The sequence below is a fragment of the Peromyscus leucopus genome, chromosome 14, assembly GCF_004664715.2.
Source record: "Peromyscus leucopus breed LL Stock chromosome 14, UCI_PerLeu_2.1, whole genome shotgun sequence".
In the NCBI taxonomy this organism is placed as follows: Eukaryota; Metazoa; Chordata; class Mammalia; order Rodentia; family Cricetidae; genus Peromyscus; species Peromyscus leucopus.
In genome coordinates, this window is record NC_051075.1 from 77,857,485 (window position 1) to 77,876,109 (window position 18,625).

At 46.7% G+C, this 18,625-nt stretch overlaps 1 protein-coding gene and 1 non-coding gene across 11 annotated transcripts in view; one reads left to right on the top strand and one right to left on the bottom strand.

Moving 5' to 3' along the window:
- The window catches only part of Mok (MOK protein kinase), a 40,685-nt gene extending 26,302 nt beyond the window's left edge, over positions 1–14,383 (bottom strand). For 3 of the 10 annotated variants that reach the window (XM_028883794.2, XM_028883790.2, XM_028883789.2), the window contains exons 1-2: positions 13,744–13,956; positions 4,142–4,256 (exon numbers count right to left, since the gene is read on the bottom strand). In XM_028883794.2, coding sequence (XP_028739627.1) covers positions 4,142–4,256; positions 13,744–13,750 — 122 coding nt within the window. In that variant the 5' untranslated portion in view covers positions 13,751–13,956. Of the gene's footprint in view, positions 1–2,283; positions 2,370–4,141; positions 4,257–13,682; positions 13,958–14,122 lie in introns of those variants that run through there. The other 7 variants (XM_037210854.1, XM_028883796.2, XM_037210853.1 and 4 more) reach the window with 6 other exon arrangements.
- A 3,790-nt stretch (positions 14,384–18,173) lies between these two features.
- On the top strand, positions 18,174–18,247 carry Trnai-aau. Its single transcript has one exon. It is a non-coding gene; the product is annotated as a tRNA-Ile (tRNA).
- The last annotated feature ends 378 nt before the right edge of the window (positions 18,248–18,625 follow it).

Here is an 18,625-nt window from a genome sequence, read left to right on the forward strand (position 1 = left end):
TGCATGAGGCCCTGTCAGCAGAAGAAGAAAGAAGGGGGTAGACAAGGGAAGAAGAGGAAGATGAGAAAAGGAAATAAATAGCTTATCTTTTTTTTCTTTCAAGATAGGGGTTCTCGGTGTAGCCTAGGCTGTCCTAAAACTTGCTCTGTAGACAAGGCTGGTCTCAAACTCACAGAGATCCACCTGCCTCTGCCTCTCAAGTACTGGAATTAAAGGCGTGCGCCATCCACCACTCCCCATCCCCGGTGAAACTGCTTACCTTTAACATGTTCTGAACTCTTTGGGTCCCAGAATCCTTACACATAATCTAGATACTGCACTGTAGAACTGAGGTTCCAGCCATGTATGGTGGCACACTCCTTTAACCCCAGCATTCAGGAGGTAGAGGCAGGTGAATCTCTGAGTTCCAGGACAGCCTGGTCTACACAGTGCATTCAAGGCTACACAGTAAGATTCTGTCTCAAAACCAAACCTAAACAAAATAACAACAAAACAGAACCAAAAATCTGGGATTCCACTGGGGCAGTTGGTGGCACACACCTTTAGTCCCAGTACTAAAGGCAGAGGCAGGTGGATCTCTGTGCTTTCAAGGCCACTCCAGTCTACAGAGCAAGATCCAGGACAGCTAAGGCTACACACAGAGAAATGCTGTCTTGAAAAGATAAAAACAAGAAAGAAAAAAAAATCTGTGATTCCAAAGAACACCCCTCTAGACCATCCTCCAAGGGACAACACGTGGGATATTTTGGGTTAGGGAAGGGAAGTAAAGGAATTAGGTGGAAGGAAGGAACAAAAGAACTGTGTGGAAGCTTTCTTTGGAGTCCATACTGATGGATGTACACACACCCTTTTATCTTCCCTTGTTCCCAGGGGAAGGAGTCACCAAGGTTCTTTCTGTTGTTAGTTTGTGAGTGGCGCTGTGCTGTGGGAGGGTATCTCCACAAACAAATACTGTACTTACCTGCAATCCCCCATACCTCCACACCCACCCTGCTCTCTACCCCTCCACGTTAGTTCCCCAGACAGTTCTTCTCTTTTCCGTACATATATACATATCTAACTGAAGGTATCTATATAAATCTAGGAACCACGGATGAGAAAAACAGGCAATACTTGTCTTCCTGGGACACTAACTTAATTTGCTTGATATGATTTTCTCCAATTGGATCTATTTTCCTCTTGCAAGTGATATAACTTTGTTGTTCTTTGTGGCTAAAAAAATCACCTCATGTCTAGAAACTCCATCTTCTCTGCCGACTCTTCTGCTGGCCGACATCTATCCTGGCTCCCTAACTCCTCTCCTGGAAACAGTGCTGCAGAGTGTCTCCTGGCCTGTTCACTGAGTCCTACAAGTGGTGTGTCTGGGTACGGGAGGTGTAGTTACTCTAGTCGGGGGGCTTTTGTTGTCCTTGCTATTGGTTGGTTGGTTTATTTGTTGGTTTGTTTTTTGAGACAGGGTTTCTCTGTGTAGCCCTGGGTGGCTACACTCTGTAGAGTGGTGGCTCACTCTGTAGAGCACACTGGCCTCAAACTCACAGAGATCTGCCTGTCTCTGCCTCCCAAGTACTGGGATTAAAGGCCTGTGCCACCATGCCTGGCTCATTTTTATTTATTTTTTAGGAACCTCTATCCTGACTTTCATAGTGACCAGACTAATTTAGATTCCCACCAACAATTTATGAGCACGTACTTTGTCTACACCCTCACCAGCACCTACTGTTATTTCTTTTCTTTCTTCATTTAACTAATTAATTAATTTTTGAGGCAGAGTTTTACTACAGTCCTAGCTGGCCTGTAATTCAGTATGTAGACCAGGCTGGGCTAGAACTTGCAAAGATCTTCCTGCCTCTGCCTCCAGAGTGCTACCATGCCTATCTGGGGTTTTTGTTTGTTTGTTTGTTTTTGTTTTTCTGAGACAGAGTTTCTCTGTGTAACAGCTCTGGCTGTCCTGGAACTTGCTTTGTAGACCAGGCTGGCCTTGAACTCATGTAGATCAGCGATCCTCTGCCTCCTGAGTGTTGGGACTAAAAGCGTGCACTATCACGCCCAGCTATTTATTTATTTATCATGAGGAGACTATGTTCATAAATTGCTAAGATGTGAATTTTGGGGGTTGGGGGATGCTGCTCAGTTGGTAGAGTGTCTGCCTAGCATGCATGAGGCCCCAGGTTCAGTGTCTGCCCCCACCATGAACCACGGACTTTACAGAATTATTATCTTCTTGTCCATTTTCTGCTTATCCCAAAAACGTAAAGGCTGTCCATACAAGTGCACAGCTCTCACCTCAAAGAGAGTAAGAGATGGTTTATTCTGGAGTCACACAGGAGTGACCGTGGCCCAGGAGTTTGGCTCAGATACCATGTTCCAAAGTGGGTATCATTTTCCTGAAGTTCCCATAGTAACAGAACAAAGAAAATCTTTCATCAGTGTACTTTGAAATACATTAGTGGAGAGATGGCTCAAACAGTTAAAAAGCACTTGCTGTTTTTGAAGAGGACCTGGGTTCAATTCCCAGCACTCACATCAGGTGGTTGGTTGACAGCCACCTATGACCAAAGCTCCAGAGGATCTGACACCCTCTTCTGGCCTCCAAGAGCACCTGAACTCACACATGTGATACACATACATACACTCAGGCCTACATAAATACACATGAAGTAAATACACTGGTGGGAACACCAGGCAGGCAGGCTCCAGCAAAGCAGGCTCTCTGCAATAGGCCTCAGATGCAATCTGATGACATTCTTAGTCTTTAGCTGGTGGAAACTAGTGGTCTTTTAGTATATTCCAAAAAGGACTTTTCCAAATAGTAAAAGGGATGTTGATCAAATGAAGAGGTGGGCGATGAATGGCTATTTAGAAGGCAAGCAAGTATTGAATTCCAGTTCCAGGAAACCCTGATACCCACCCATACACCAGCCTCTACAGGCACCAGGCACACACAAATGCAGACACACATGCAGGCAAAACACTCCCACACATAAACAAAATAGCAATAATAATAATAATGGCAACAACAACAACAGGGGCTGGAGAGGTGGCTCAGTGGTTAAGAGCACTGGCTGCTCTTCCAGAGGACACGAGTTTAGTTCCCAGTGCCCACATGGTGGTTCATATTTGCATATTCATAATTGCAGTTCTAGGGGATCTGACAACCTCTTCTGACCTCTGCAGGCACCAGGCAAGCATGTGGTGCATATACATGCATGCAGGCAAACACTCATACACATAAAATAAATCTAAAATAAAATAGTAATAATAAAGAACCAAAAGCACAAAAAGGTTCTATATCAGTATAGGAGAGTTACCAAGTTTTCTCCATAACTTCTTTGATATAAAAACAAACCCATTTGGCTTAAATCTCTTATTGCAACATTTCTTGGTTACAAGGAGGCCAGCAATTATTCCATCATACAAGAGCTTCTGACTCCTTGGTGTGATGCTCCCTGAGAAGCTGATGAAGATTTTAAGAGGCTGCTATGTGGGACGAAGCCACAGCATAGGAAGTATCACCCAGGACCTAGAGAGATGGCTTATCAGTTAAGAGCACTGACTGCCTTTCCAGAGGAGACAGGTTCAACTCCCAGCACCCACACGGCAGCTAACAATTGTCTCTAGATCCAAGGGGACCTGATGACCTCATCTGGCTTCCACGCATGCACATGGTACACAGATATACATGCAGGCAAAACACTCATACACACAAAGTAAAAATACTGTAAAAATGGATAAAAGAAAGAAGCTTCATAAGAAACTACTGCTTCCCACAAACAGCAGAATTTTCTCTGTTCCTATCTGCATATTTTTTCTACTGTATTGATACATTAATTGATTCATGTAAATAAGTTTCCAGAAACTCTATGACATTTCACTGAGGTTTGATTTATAAAAGCCCACCACACACATACTGTACAAAGTATAACACACTTTTACAATGCATGCTGTAGGTGTTAATCACTGACATCACTATAAACTTGGACAAGAGAACACCCTAGTGTATTAAACACACTAGCTCACACTCTTACCTGTCCAAGGACATCTGGTTCTAGTTTACACACTTTTAAATGAATACACTCACTCCCACTAACACTGAGATGCCTTACTGACTCCAGCCTGTGTCAGAACGTGCCTGGTCACATACCTTTCAAAGTGCTGCTTCATCTGTTTACACGCATAGTAGTTCCCATCTCTCAGGCTTTGCATCTTCATAACTTCAGAAAACGTTCCCTCTCCTATCTTGCCAATTGCCTTGTAGTCTGTAAGTAGAAATAAAGTTTAATTTATGCATGTATTTCATATTGACTTCCCCTAACAAACTTTCCATCACTGTTTAATTTCACAACAAGGCACTGGATCCGTTTTCCTAGCTCCCCCAGTCCCAGAGCTCAGTTGTGCAGGCAGCAAGGCCAACTCCTGCTCTAGAGGTCTCTGCTCTCCCGCAGAGAAGGAATGGATCCCTGTCCCTGACAGAGGTGAGAGGCTTCAATGGCTCCAGCAGGAGCAGGAGGAACAGGACAGGGGCTGTGGCTCTGGGCAGATGTCACAGCGTCTAAGCAGTCTTCTGAAATTCACCCGCCCTGGTCCTACAGCGCGCCCAGCCCCTCTGCCGGCCTGCTGGCCGCAGTTTCCTCACATTCTCACTGGCCTAATGTTCTGAAAGCTGTCAGCATCTGCCCCGGCTTTGCAGCCGCCACTGCTGCCCCCACTGCCCCCATGCCGGGCAATGGTCTGTAAGCCTCTGATCTGACTAACAGCAAGGGGGAACCTTAGAGTGGAGTGTGCCTGTGAACAAGCCCTACAGGCACCGGGACCCCAGCAGGCAGGCAGTGAAGGGCTGACTGTAGTCTCCGCTGCCTGTCCTCAACCAAGTGTCCACAGCCTCCTGGCATAGGGAAGGTGACAGGGAGTCAGGCTGGATATGACTAGATGCCTTCACAGGTTGTCTCAAGGCAAAGGCAGGCACAGGCAAGAATCACTGCTTTCCAAGCAGCAATGAAGGGATGGGAACATGCTGAGAGCACAAGTCCACTGGGCAGGAACAGTTTCTACAGACCAAACAGGAGACCAAGACTACAAGACTGCTGGAGAATACTGTTTTAAGGGTGTTACTTTTGCCTATGCTGCATTTGTTTAACTCTGAAGCTGTGTTCCTGTGCCTGTCTAAAACACCTGATGGTCTAATAAAGAACGGTCAATGGTGAGGCAGGAGAAAGGATAGGCAGGGCAAGCAGGCAGAAAGAAGAAATAGAAGGAGAAATCTGGAAGAAAGAGAGAAGGAAGGAGAGAACAAGGAGAGGAGGACATCAGGGGCCAGCTACCCAACTACACAGCAAGCCACCAAGTAAGAAACAAAGAAAGGTATACAGGAATAGAAAAGGAAAAGCCCAGAGGCAAAAGATAGACAGGTTAATCTAAAATTAGAAAAGTTGGCTAGAAACAAGTCAAACTAAGGCCGAGCATTTATAATTAAGAATAAGCCTCTGTGTGTGATTTATTTGGGAGCTGGGTGGAGGGCCCCTCAAAAGAGCAAAAACAACAACATTTTGGTGTTCCCACATGGGGCATAGAAAGCTGAACAACACAAGACCTTTGGGCAAAGGGCAGGCCAAGAGCCTTCTCAGTAGGCTGGGAAACGGCTCAGTGGGAGAGTGCTTACCTAGTGTAGGGGGCCCTGAGTTCCATCTTTCCTATCACAAAAGACAAAACACCAAGAGCAAACATGGTGGGAAGAAAGTTACCACCCCAGTGGCAGAGCTTCAAGGCAGCTCCTGTGAATGAGAAGCAGAGGAAGAAGCTAGGAGGAAGACACGGTGGGGAGCTGGGTCTATCTAACAGAGAACATGGACCGGGTGCAGAGCAGAAGCAACCGTGGGACCCAGCCTCACCAAGCCTGACTAAGCCAGCCTCGGCCTTCAGACCTAGGCTGCATCCACACAAAGCAGCCTGGACCTGGGGCAGCCCTGAAGGAGGCATCCTTATCACACTTGTATGCGTGCACAATTGCATCCTTGGTTAAATTTCTTTTTCTGTTTGTTTTCGAAGACAGGATCTCTTTATGTAGTGCTGTGATTAAACCTGTGAACCATCAGGTCTGGCTTGAAATTATTTCTGTTTTTGCTGCTTTTTGCATTGTTTAATAATGTTAATTGCTGGGATGTGGTGGTGGTGGTGGTGGTGGTGGTGGTGGTGGTGGTGGTGGTGGTGGTGCACACCTTTAATCCTAGTACTTGGGAGGCAGAGGTAGACAGATCTCTGCGAGTTTGAGGCTAGCCTGGTCTACATAGCGAGTTTCAGGACAGTCAAGGCTACACAGAGAAATCTTGTCTCAAAAAAAAAATTGTTATGTGTATGGGTGTTTTGTCTGCATGTATGTCTGTGCACCACATACATGTCTGGTGTCCACAGAGGCCAGAAGACACTGTTGGATCCCCTGGGACTGGATATTGATGATTTTGAACAAATCAAATGTAAGAGAAAGGGTAGGACATCTGCAAAGATGTCCTACGAACACGTGTTCAATCTAGGGCATGCCACAACTGATGGGGACACCAACGTGGCAGTGAATAGCAGCACCGCAGAGACATCCTCCTCCCTCCCATGTGCTTCCTGGGGACAGGGAAATACAACCTGCTTCTGCATTCTGCGGACTCACTTCTGCCCACGTGAGCACTCCACACTAAGCACACAGTACCTGTAAGAGAGTCCACACTTCCGCAATTCCTAGTTTCCACTCTTGGGAGACATCCTAACAGATGAACATTTTGAGACAAATACGGCTGTCATATGTCACAATGGCAAAACTAGACTAGAAACTTCTAAGATCATCTCCTATTATTAAGGAGGTTTTATGGAGCAGCCATTAAGTTGAAATATTATATTTTGCTAACTGTACTTTCAACTAATAATTAGAAATATGGGAAAATGTGTAGACATGATGTCAAGTAAAATAAAAGAATGGCAATAGGCAGGGCGGTGGTGGCGCCCGCCTTTAATCCCAGCACTTGGGAGGCAGAGCCAGGCGGGAATCTCCGTGAGTTCGAGGCCAGCCTGGTTTACAGAGCGAGATCCAGGACAAGCACCAAAACTACACAGGGAAACCCTGTCTCGAGAAAAAAAAAAAAAAAAAAAAAAAAGAAGAAGAAAGAAAGAAAAAAAAAGAATGGCAATAAACACCCATACATGTGCATAGAAAAAAAAACTGAATGCAAAAACCTCCTGTTTTCCATTTGTACCTAGGGAGGAATAAAGGTGAGTCTGATCTTCCTCCCCTTTTCTATATTGTTCAATGCTCACAATGAATCTGTTTATCTCAAATGTTGTAAAGATGGGCATTCAAAACCTTTAAGAAAACAAGGAACCTGCTGGTAAGCACAGACAGAAAATAAATGAACTGTCTTAAAGGTGAGCTCAATGTAGAGAGGTCGTCTGTGGGCAGGCTGTAGATGAGAGGTCAACTTTAGAGGAGGAGGAGGAATCTGACACTATACATTCCAATGTGTTTCACCACAAGTAAATTGAGCAGGCTTGCTTTGAAAATGAAGAAAATAGGTCAACTGTGAACTTTAAAATGGTTAAGTACGCAAACTCAGAGTGTGCCAGCACCCTAGCTGGCTCCAGACCATCGAACCAGCAACAAATTGAACCTGCTCCCCCACTGATGGCTGGGACAGATAAAGGGTCACTTGTTTCCCCGGCTCTGCTGGCAGACAGAAAGCCTGGGGTATAAAACAAGAATGACAGGTAGGAAGAGAAAAAGCAAAGGAAGCCCTCTGGGAAAACACCCAGGAAAAGCACCTTTCTTGACAAGGGAATCTGGCCTATTTCACGGGCCTTTAGAAAGCATGGCCTGCATGGAAGGCACAAGGCAGAGCTGGGCAGGAGGGTACGGAGCTCTGCTATTGGGAATGAAATAGCGTCCTGTCCCACGCTAATAGGAATAAGCAGCTATCTGGTGGGAAAAAACAGGTGCCAAGGACAGGAAAAAGTAGACCATGGCCGATAGGAGTCCATTAGGGCCAATTAAAATTTTATTCATTCTTGTTAAATTAAATCTGTGTATGTGGAATCCAAACCTATTAACACTTGAAATGTAGAGGTCAAAGCCGTTTTTTGTGAAACCTGAGGTGTTGAGTGTAACGCTTTCATTCACACGGTGCTGGCAGTGATCCGCGGGGCAGGTCATGCCCACCAGTCCAAACAGCTGCAGTCTGGTGACAAGGCTGAAGAGGTTAACTGTGGAGCACAGCTAGAGTTTACAGGAAAGAGCAAGTTCGCCCGTCCGAATCTTCTTGGGAGATTAGTAGTTTAAACCACACTACTAAAACTAGATCAGGACTTTCAACAAAAAGGGCTGTAGCTAAGTAATTCTTTCTGTAGTGAGCAATATTGCGACCTGGATTACCAAACACGGCAAAAACACAAAATTATTCAAAAACTAATAACCACTTCAATTTAAACCACATTCACTAACTCAGGCAGTCTGCTACTTGAAATGCATGGCACTGGTAACCCTGCTGCCCCCAAGAAAACCTCTATTACAAATGTGTATATACACTAGGAAAACCGATGCACTTTAAGAATGTTAAATAGGACCAATTGGGTCAAGTAGGGAGGACCCTGGAACCAACTGAAAAGGTACTGGTTGAATTTATTACAAAGCCAGCATTGCTTCCGTTTGTTTTTATTTCAAAAGCTGGGACTGGTGGATCTGTTTATAAAAACAGAAGGTATGTGCACACTAGGAGAAAATGCAAAGGGGTGGTTTGAGATGCCTTGCAACCTCTCGGAAAGCACTGACATTTAAAAGGAGACGGCCTAAGCCTCAGTGCAGTGACGGTGGCAGTTTGTAAATCTCCCTGGTGAGCAAGCATGCCAGCAGCTCTTTTCAGAGTGCACTGAATAAACTGTTTTCTTCTTTAAAAAACAAATCTCTGATAGAATAGCAAATCATTATCACCCTTTAGCGTGTGTAATTTTGCTTTTTTTTTTTTTAAGTATGTCTAAATAATCCATTAAAAAGTTCAGACAGGCTGGGTGGTGGTGGCACAAGCCTTTGATCTCAATGGATATCTGTGAGTTCAAGGCTAGCCTGGTCTACAGAGCGAATTCTAGGACAGTCAAAGCTATACAAAGAAACCCTGTGTTGAAAAACATAAGCAAATAAACAAACAAACAAATATTCCAGACAGGAAAAAAAATGAGGATTCCAATTAGATTAGATAACGACAAAATTTTTCAAAGTAAGGAACTGATACTTTGATTCTTTCCTCTCTCATGTCCCTGTCTTCCATCCACTGGGACAGCAAGGTGTTCACTCCTAATTTCCATGCATCAGATACAGTGCCATGACAAATAGAGCATCTCATCTGAACCTTGAACAGATCCTCTTGTGGCTGTTACTACCCCTGGAGACAGTTGTTACTATACCTGTTTAAAGATGAGAGCTGAGGAGGCCGGAGAGATGGCAGTTAAGAGCCCTTATTGTTCCTCCAGAGGACCCAGGTTTGATTCCTAGCAGATTGGAGTGATTTATTCTGAGACGGACACTACAGCCATGAAGAAAGCCAGGTAAGGAAGGTCAGTAATGGGCCTGAGGCCGCCATGTCCACTTAGCTCCATGCCTGGCTGCAGTGTGCACCCAGCTCCTGGCTGCAGTGTGCACCCAGCTCCTGGCTGCAGTGTGCACCCAGCTCCTGGCTGCAGTGTGCACCCAGCTCCTCGCTGCAGTGTCTGCCTAGCTCTATGCCAGGCTGCAGCACCTACCTAGCTCCAGAGCCCATGCTCTAAACTTCAGCCTGGAACACCTTGCTAATCACTATGCAAATGATGCACAAGGCAAAGGACAGAAAAACTGACTAAACGTGAGTGTCACCAAAAGTTTGGCCACAGTTAAAAGTTTCTGGGGTGGGGTAAGGTTTCTGAACACACAATGACCACCAGTGATTCAAAATCAAACCCAGAATAAAGCTGAGATGCTTCCTGCACCTAGCCATGCTGCATCATACCACTTCAGTGCAGCCTTGGGATGGAGCATACAACATGTGCGCAGCTCAGAGAATGCCATCATAAATCACAGTGCCACTGAACCTCAAATACCCTGTATGTTGAACTGCTGTGTCCTTACTAAATTTACAAAGATTCCTGCTTGTACGGGAATACAATGGATTGGTTACAGAAAGCAAAGACTTTTAATATTTTCCTACCATCATTTCTCAGCACATGAGTATTAGTATTATTTTTGGACTGTATTGTATTAGAACAGTGGTTATCAACCTGTTGGTTGTGACCCATTTGGGGGTCAAATATCAGATATCCTACATATCAGATATTTATATTACGATTCATAACAGTAGCAAAATTATAGTTATGAAGTAGCAATGAAATAATTTTATGGTTGGGGTCACAACATGAGGAACTGTGTTAAAGGTCACAGCATTAGGAGGATTGAGAACCACTGGATTAGAAAGTCAAACCGCTGGCCGGGAGGTGGTGGTGGTGGTGGTGGTGATGATGTTGATGGTGGTGCACACCATTAATCCCAGCACTTGGGAGGCAGAGGCAGGCGGATCTCTGTGAGTTCCAGGCCAGCCTGGGCTACAGAGCGAGATCCAGAACAGCCAGAGCTACACAGAGAATCCCTGTCTTGAAAAAGAAAGTCAAACTGCTGTGGCTGACTTGAGTTTCATTTAAAAAGCTGTTCAACAGGACCAGAGTGGTGGCTTGGTGGTTAAGAGCACTGGCTGTTCTTGCAGAGGACTGAGATTTGGTTCCCAACACCTACATGGCAGCTCGTAAATGACTGTGACTCCAGTTCTAAAGGATCCCTGTTATCCCTGTTTTGACCTTTCCAGGCACTGTAGGCATAGACACACAAGCAGGCAAAACACCCCATATATAGAATAAGAAAATTTAAGATTAATGTTTGCATTTTATGATATATCTGTTTTTAAGTTTTCTGAGTTTCTGTTTCTTCTTTTTTAAGTGTGTGTATATGGTGTGTGTGTGTGTGTGTGTGTGTGTGTGTGTGTGTGTGTGTGTGGAGAGAGAGAGAGAGAGAGAGAGAGAGAGAGAGAGAGAGAGAGAGAGAGAGAAGATACCATAGCTGAGGTGAGAGGAAAACCTCTGGTTGGTCCTCACTTTCTCCCTCATCTGTGACAAGGTCTTGTGTTTACTACTGCATATGCCTGACCCACAAGCTTTTTAAGAATATCCTCTATCTGCCCCCAATCCCACGGTAAGCATACTGGGATTACAGGCACACACTACTGCATAAGATTTTGGTTTTTGAGGCAGTGACTTTCTACTATGTAGCCCTGGCTGCCCTGGAACTTGCTATGTAGACCAGGCTAGCCTCAAACTCACAGAGATCCACCTGCCTCTGCCTCTGAGTGTATGAAGGTAAACTTTCTTCCTCTTTCTTTTCTTTCTTTCTTTCTTTTTTTTTTTTTTTTTTTTTTGAGACAGGGTTTCTGTTTCACAGAGATCCGCCTGCCTCTGCCTCCCAAGAGCTGGGATTAAAGGCGTGCGCCACCACTGCCAGCAGTAATCTTTCTTAAAGGGAGGGATTCAGTGGCACAAGACTATAATTCCAGTACTCAGAAGACACAGGAAGGATTGCCCCAACTTTGAGGCTAGTTTGGTCTACACAGTGAGTTCTAGGCCAGCCAGGGTGTCTCAAACAACAACAACACTAAAAGCAGAAAAGTTAAAACTACACTCAGTATGAATCAGTGTGAGGGATTGATACACACATATGTAAACAAACACACACAGGGCACAGTGAGAGTGTTTGCCTCTCGAGACTGGAGCACAAAGGATCCAAGGGCAAGGTGGATCAGCAGAGTGACCAACGATCACTTCTAACCAGTAAAACATAATAAGCTGACACCAGCCACTCTGGTGGGAAACCCTAGGAAGGAGACCTATCACCTGACCGACCACTTACAAGAGTACTTAATTAAACTACAGCTAATCATGAGAAAACCATCAGATGAATCCAAATTTGGAAACCAGAGAAATGTGACACCAAAATATAATTTGTGTTTCTGACTGGATTCTGGAAACAAAATAACTACAGTGGACATTACTGAGTTAATTGACAAGACTGAAATAGGAACTGTATATTAAATAACGGTTGTACTGCAGTCACATTTCCTAAATACATCTGCACATGGAAAAATGCGTGTATGTGTCAATATGGCAACATGTGACTGTGTAGGAGAATGGCCTTGTTCTGTGAGGGAGGGGAATGTTCCCAGACGCACACACGCCGTGGTATGTGTGTGGAGGTCAGAGGACAACCTTGGGTTTGGGTCTTCACTTTCCACCTTGTTTGAAACAGAGTCTCTTGTTTGCTTCGGAGTAGCCAAAGCAAAGGCCCTTGAGCTCCCAGGAATTCTCCGTCTCCACCTCCCATCTTGCTGCAAGAGTACAGGGATTGCAGATAGGCGCTATTGCCTCTGGCTTTCCGGGGGGTCGGAAGGGACGGAACTCAGGTTCTCATACTGGTAAAGCGAGCACTTTATCCAGTGAGCCACCTTCCTAGCCACAATCGAGTCCCTGGCCCTTAGGTAGATACTTGCTGAATTAGTAGTGGTGAAATGTCATGATGTCTACAACTAACTCGGTGGAAAGAAACAAATGTCAATAAACAAAGAACACCAGAGCAAAATGAGTGCACAAAACAAGACAAAATAATGAAAGAGGTGGGAATATGCAGGGTACCCTTCTAATTCTTCTGCATATTTGAAAATGAAATACTTGGGGAGGAAAAGATAAATAGAGAATAACATGTGTCTATTAGTGTGCACTACTAAGTAAACGTGTAAAGATGTTTGTAGGCTGTGCATTTTAACTGCAGCTGTGTGAGGCATTAATGAAAACGATAAACATGCTGGACGACGTGGTAGCAGAGCCTGTTATGCCAGTGCTTGAAATATGGAGGCAGGGGACGACCAGGAGTTCAAAGCCAGTCTGAGCTGTATCTAGTTCAAGGCCAGCCTGGGATAAATGAGATTCTGCTCTCAAAGAAAACCCCCAAATAGAAGTGATAACCACATAAATACTACTGGACAGAAGAAATGAAAATGCCTGATGAAGGGTGAATGAGATCACTTATTTTTTTTTAATGTTATCTAAATTGCGGTACATAGAAATTACTGCATGGCAATCAAAATATAATGTAAACTTAATATGGTAACTACACATAATCTAATCTTAACAGCAAAAGGAGCTGCGATTTTCCTGCACCTCTGGCTACAGACAGCTGTAAAAGGCAGTCCGAACTGTACGGCTGTGAAAACAAACTGCCGTCCCAAGGTAAGTTACCCACAAACCCAACAATAAGTCCATTTTTTTTTCAGTCCTTCTATTTTCTAGAATGACTGCCTCAATTCCCAACTTCGAAGCGACCGTTTTAAATTGCACTGAAAGGTTGCTTCAAAAACGCTACGGCTTAACTCAAAAAGTAAGGCTCACAGCCGGGCTTGGCTCTCGAACGCGTCCGAAGCCGCTGTCCCTAAAGGGCAGGGGGCCACACTGTGGGCGCTCAGAGCCGACAGCCGAATGTTTGGGGATTTGAGGTGCGATCTCACATACAGACGGACGAACGAACGAGTGAAGAACGGATGAATGAAACCGCACTCAACTCCCCAAACTCCCCGAGGTGCCGGAGCCGGACTCACCCCGCGGCGGAGCCGCCTCGCAGGCCCCGGGGACCCTCGGCCCTTCCCCGGCCCCACTCACTCTTCATCCTGAACGTGGATGACGGCGACAGCCCCTGGTCTGCCCCGGGCCGAAGGGAAACGAGGAGACCGTGGTACCGGCCTTCGGCTTTCCTGAGGCGGCTTCCTGCTCGTGGACCTTCCCGGTGGTCTCTGCCTGGAGAGCGTTAGGATCCGGCCGCCATATTGTATTCCTGTCGCCCTAGCAACCGTCAGTCTCTCCCCGCCCCCCCCCCCCCCCGGGGGGGCCGGAGACGCGAGCGTGTTGCTGAGGCAGCCGCCCACGCATGCGCAAAAGAGAAGCCAAGCGCCTGCCGGTTCGCTCACGCGCGGGGCGGGCAGCCGCCTCTGGTCGCTAAGCAACGCCCCTCGCTGCTTTAAACTGAAGCACAATTTCTTACCTTAGTGAGTAGGCGGCTTTGGTGGGGCTGGCTTGTCCCAGCTCTCCTGAGAATGTAGCGGTGTGGAACCTGATGCGCGAACAATGTCCTTGAGCCTTAAGTGACTGCAACACTCCTTGGCGCCGGTTCTGTAGCAACACCTACAGCTGAGCAGCTACCAGCCGGGTATATGGCGACTGTTATGTAACTTGTAAGTTTTACTTTTTCAGCAAACATTTGTTTTGCTGCAAGCACTGTTGCAGACGCTGGGGATATAATGAAAAGCAGCGTGGTCAAGATCCCTAAGGGTTTTTTTGGGGGGGGAGGGGAGGTATCTATTTTTGGATTTATTTTTGTTTTTCGAGACAGAGTTTCTCTGTAGCTCTGGCTGTCCTGGAACTCATTCTGTACACCAGGCTGGCCTCGAACTCAGAGATCTTTCTGCCTCTGCCTCCGAGGGCTGGCATTAAAGGCGTGCGCCACCACACCCAGCCCCCTACATTCTTGTTACTGTAAGGTGAGGTTGAAAAAATCCTCACCCAAGGGGCTGCAGTGCAGACTAAGGGAGATGTCTCCGGTGCTCTACCCAGCTTCTGGCTGGCTTTCCCTGAGGCCTGACAGGATCTGTGACACAGCAAATGCTCAATAAACGTTTGTCCAGACCAGGGAGCTCCGGCACCCGGCACCTCTCTGACATGCTTGTCTGTCTAGGGGCAAGCCTGATTTCAAGCGAGTGCTGAGGATGCAGGACAAACTTTACCCTTTGAGCCAATTAAACGGGTAAATCAGAGAAGCGCTTTGCTGACTTGGGCTGCAGAAGCTATAAATCCTGTTGTTGGAGTCCCAGAGTGTCAAAGGGCTTTGTCAAGGTCACCTGCTGGTGGCCCCCATAGCAGTCCATGGCTTCCAACTGCCTGTGCTTTTTTTTTTTTCTTCTTCTTCTTCTTTTTTTTTTTTTGTGTGCTACATTCAGAAGAAATTGTGCAAAAAGCGTTCCAACCATGTGCATATTTTAGGGAGGGATGTGTTTCAAATCGGTCCCTGGAACACTGATTTGTTTTAGCAAATTAGAAGCAACATCTGAAAAGCCCTTCTGTTTGTCTACTCTTCTTTTTATTCTCTAACAGTTTTGATACAGCACATGTTGTGCAATGAAACATTTAAATTCTGATTTCCCGTTTTCTATTCCACTTCTCTCCCTACCCCCATTCCAGAATTAACAAGCAGGAGTCCAGTCTCTATAGGGAAGATGTTCTGTCCCCTTTGTGTCTGTGTGTTCCAGGGCCTTAAGTCAAAATTAAAAAAATGTAAATAGAAAGATAAAAGACAAAGGCATGGCCAAGCTGTAACTCGGTGGTTGGGCACAGGCTCAGCATGTGCAACGTCCTGAGTCTGATCACTAGCCACTCCAGAGAGAAAAAAATTCAAGCTTAGAGGCACGGACCATTAAAGAGAGAATAAAGCCAGGAGAACCAGCCCAGATTGTCTGAGCGCTCCATATCAACGTACAGACTGTGACAAAGCAGTGCCGAAGGTGACACGTTAAGGAGCAGAGCTGGTCACCTCCCAAAGGTTGCGCTGCGGCATGACTTTGAACACCCCACATAAAAGGCAGAGAGTGTGGCCTTCTGATTGCTGAGGGACAGTGGTTACTAGTCTACAGTTCTCCAGTTATTGGTCTGGTGGGGACAAAAGCAAAGCACACAGGCCAGGAGGACTCAACACTTTCCAGAGGGAGGCAAAACCCTGGGACCCTGGGGTGGACAGAAGGAGATCCTACCCAGGCCAGGAGGAAAGGGATTCAAAGCATGGGGGGGGGGGGGGGGAGATGAGCTGGGCAATGGGCGTGGAGAAGAGCCAACCCAGATTACAGCAGAACGCTCTGGAAGGGAGTCTCCAACTAGGAGCAACAGACAAACAAACAAAACAATACAACTGCTCTCTGATCTCATGCCCTCGACTGTTTTAAAAAAGGAATTCAACAATCCAATCAGTGACTCTCATGTAGAACACTAAGCAACGGAAAAGCAGGACAACACAAAAACTTCTACCAGGAAGAAATAAACGTCTGGAGGTGCGCTCATTTCGTAATTTGTTTAGCCGGCCTGAAGCCCTGGGCATAGCCCAGCCCCCAGCACAGCACGGCATAAAAATACTCGGCCGCGGCAGTGAGCGCCTATATTCCCAGCCACTGGGGGATGGAAACGAGAGAAAGCTCAGTGCCATTCTCAGCTATGAGGCTAGCCTGGGTTATATGATACTCTCAAAAAAGCGAACAAGTAAAAATTCAGAAAGTGGTCTATTTAAAATGCTGCATATAAAGAGACACATCCACCCTTTATGAAAACTTAATATTTAGTACTCTTTATTTAGCCATTTAATGGCTTCTGAGTTCCGTGGGTCTCGGGTGCCCCCTAGCGTCCACTATTAGTCACTGCGCCTGGCGGTGTCGAGGCCTCGGGGAGCCCTGTGAGCCTGGGTGCTTAGTGCCTCCACCTCCCCGCCAGGTTCCGACCGGGCTCCAACTACCAGTGTCTGCTGAGGTCCGCTTGGCTGCGGCCTTCTGGGGAGCACGACGTGGTGGTGGGAGACGATTCACGGTATAAAGACCTGGAGGTGGGGCAGGGACTGTGCAAACCGGCGTAGGGAAGCCTGCGGTCACTGACATTAGGAGTCTTGCGGACGTCTGGGGTGAAGGGAAGCGCAAAACTCACGTGGTCTCGAACTCGACTGCACCACCTTGAACTCCTGATCCCCCTGCCTCCACTTCGCACATGCCGGGGGCCTAGGCCAGCTAAGTTATTTACTAGCTTGCAGAGGCAGGTTCTGTCCGGAACTTACATCGAACCTCCTGCCTCTGCCCGACGAGTGGGACACCTCTCTGAGTCTGGTTTTAGAGGAATCTGTGAAGTGATTGTTTACCAGACACAAAGTAGTTACTATTTTAGTCTAAGTCCGTGGTGTCGCCCGAGTTTACGCTAAAATGCCAGGGTGGTGGCTCGGTCTTCTGTTCGTTTTGTTTTTGAGAAAAACTTATGTCCTATTCACTCAAGCATGTGAATTACTGTGCTTAGGAACGATTTGTAACGGCATTTTCGAGCCTGTAATCTCAGTATTCGGAAAGCTGAGTCGGGAGAAATTGCCGCGAGTTGAAAGAAAGCTAGATGTGAATGTCAGGCCCTGTCAAGATGAAGCTGCATATCTTCCCAGCCACCAGCTGTCAGAAACTCAGGGCACAATGAACGCAAGCTTCGTACAGGCATGAGAGAGAACGAGGAGGCTGCGGAATACGCTAAACTGCCCTCGCTAAGAGCTTCTTCTTCTCCTCCTCCTCCTCCTTCTTCTGAGTCCAGTCAAAAATAAGTCTTTAAGAGTAACAAATAAATGATCAAACTCAGAAAAAGAAAGAAAGGAGGGCGGGAGGGAGGAATAAGGGAGGGAAGGAGGGAAGGAAAGAGAGAGGGGGAGAAAGAAAGAGAGAGGAAGGAAGGGAGAAAGGAAGGGAGGGTGAGAGAGAGAGAGAGAGAGAGAGAGAGAGAGAGAGAGAGAAGGAAAGAAAGAAAGAAGGAAAGAAGGAAAGAAGGAAGAAAGAAAAAGAAAGAGCGCGCACAGGATTCAGATCCGCAGGAAGGAAGCCAAGATTCCAGCTGCGGCCGGCGACTGGATGCTGGGAAGTTGGGAGGTTCTTTACTTTTTGCCTGGATTTCCGTGTTCTAAGTTTGATTTAGCCATAGTAAAGGCGTTAGTATACTGGTTTCTAGCTGCAGAGATTTTCGGAACCCTGACCTGAAATATTTCAAAGCTTTGTTACTGCGGAGTCAGGCCTTGGACAGGCAACTGGCATTTTCCTGAAGTCTGGGTTCTCTGTGGTCGGCCGCCTCCTCTGGAGCCCTGGGTGACGGTTTTTCCATCTGGTCAAGGGGTAAAGCACAGAGAGAGAGCTCGGGGGAGGCGGGACCGCGTGGGAGAGAGCCTGGTACTTGGAACTCAGGAGGGGAGGAGGAGCCAGACAGCTGGGTACAGGGCGTCTGAAAAACCTTGTAGGCGATCTGAGACAAGCCCGCTCCAGTCTGGCCGGTTAGCTCAGTTGGTTAGAGCGTGGTGCTAATAACGCCAAGGTTGCGGGTTCGATCCCCGTACGGGCCAGTGCGCTTGCCATTTTACAAGAAAATGGAAGAGACTGCTTTTCTCAACTCTGAAAGTTGTCTGCATCCTCTTCCTGGGCAGCCGTAACCCGACTATGCATCACAGAAGTTCCTGCTGCTGCTTATCCCCCGCCGCAGAAGTTACTTGCAAGCTCCTTAGGACATTATCGGTTAAGCGTTCAAAATTTTGCGGTTTTAAGCCCGGCTCCGGCTCATCTGGCGATGCTGTTCAGTGAAGACCGGTGGCCTCGAGTGGATCTCAGTGTTCGTGGAGTTCTTCAGGCTGAAAATGCAGGTCAAGACAAGGCGTTTCGCAGGTATTCCCCGCAAGCCGACTGCACGTGCTGGACGGTCCCCGCAGGGCCAGCCGAGGAATGTT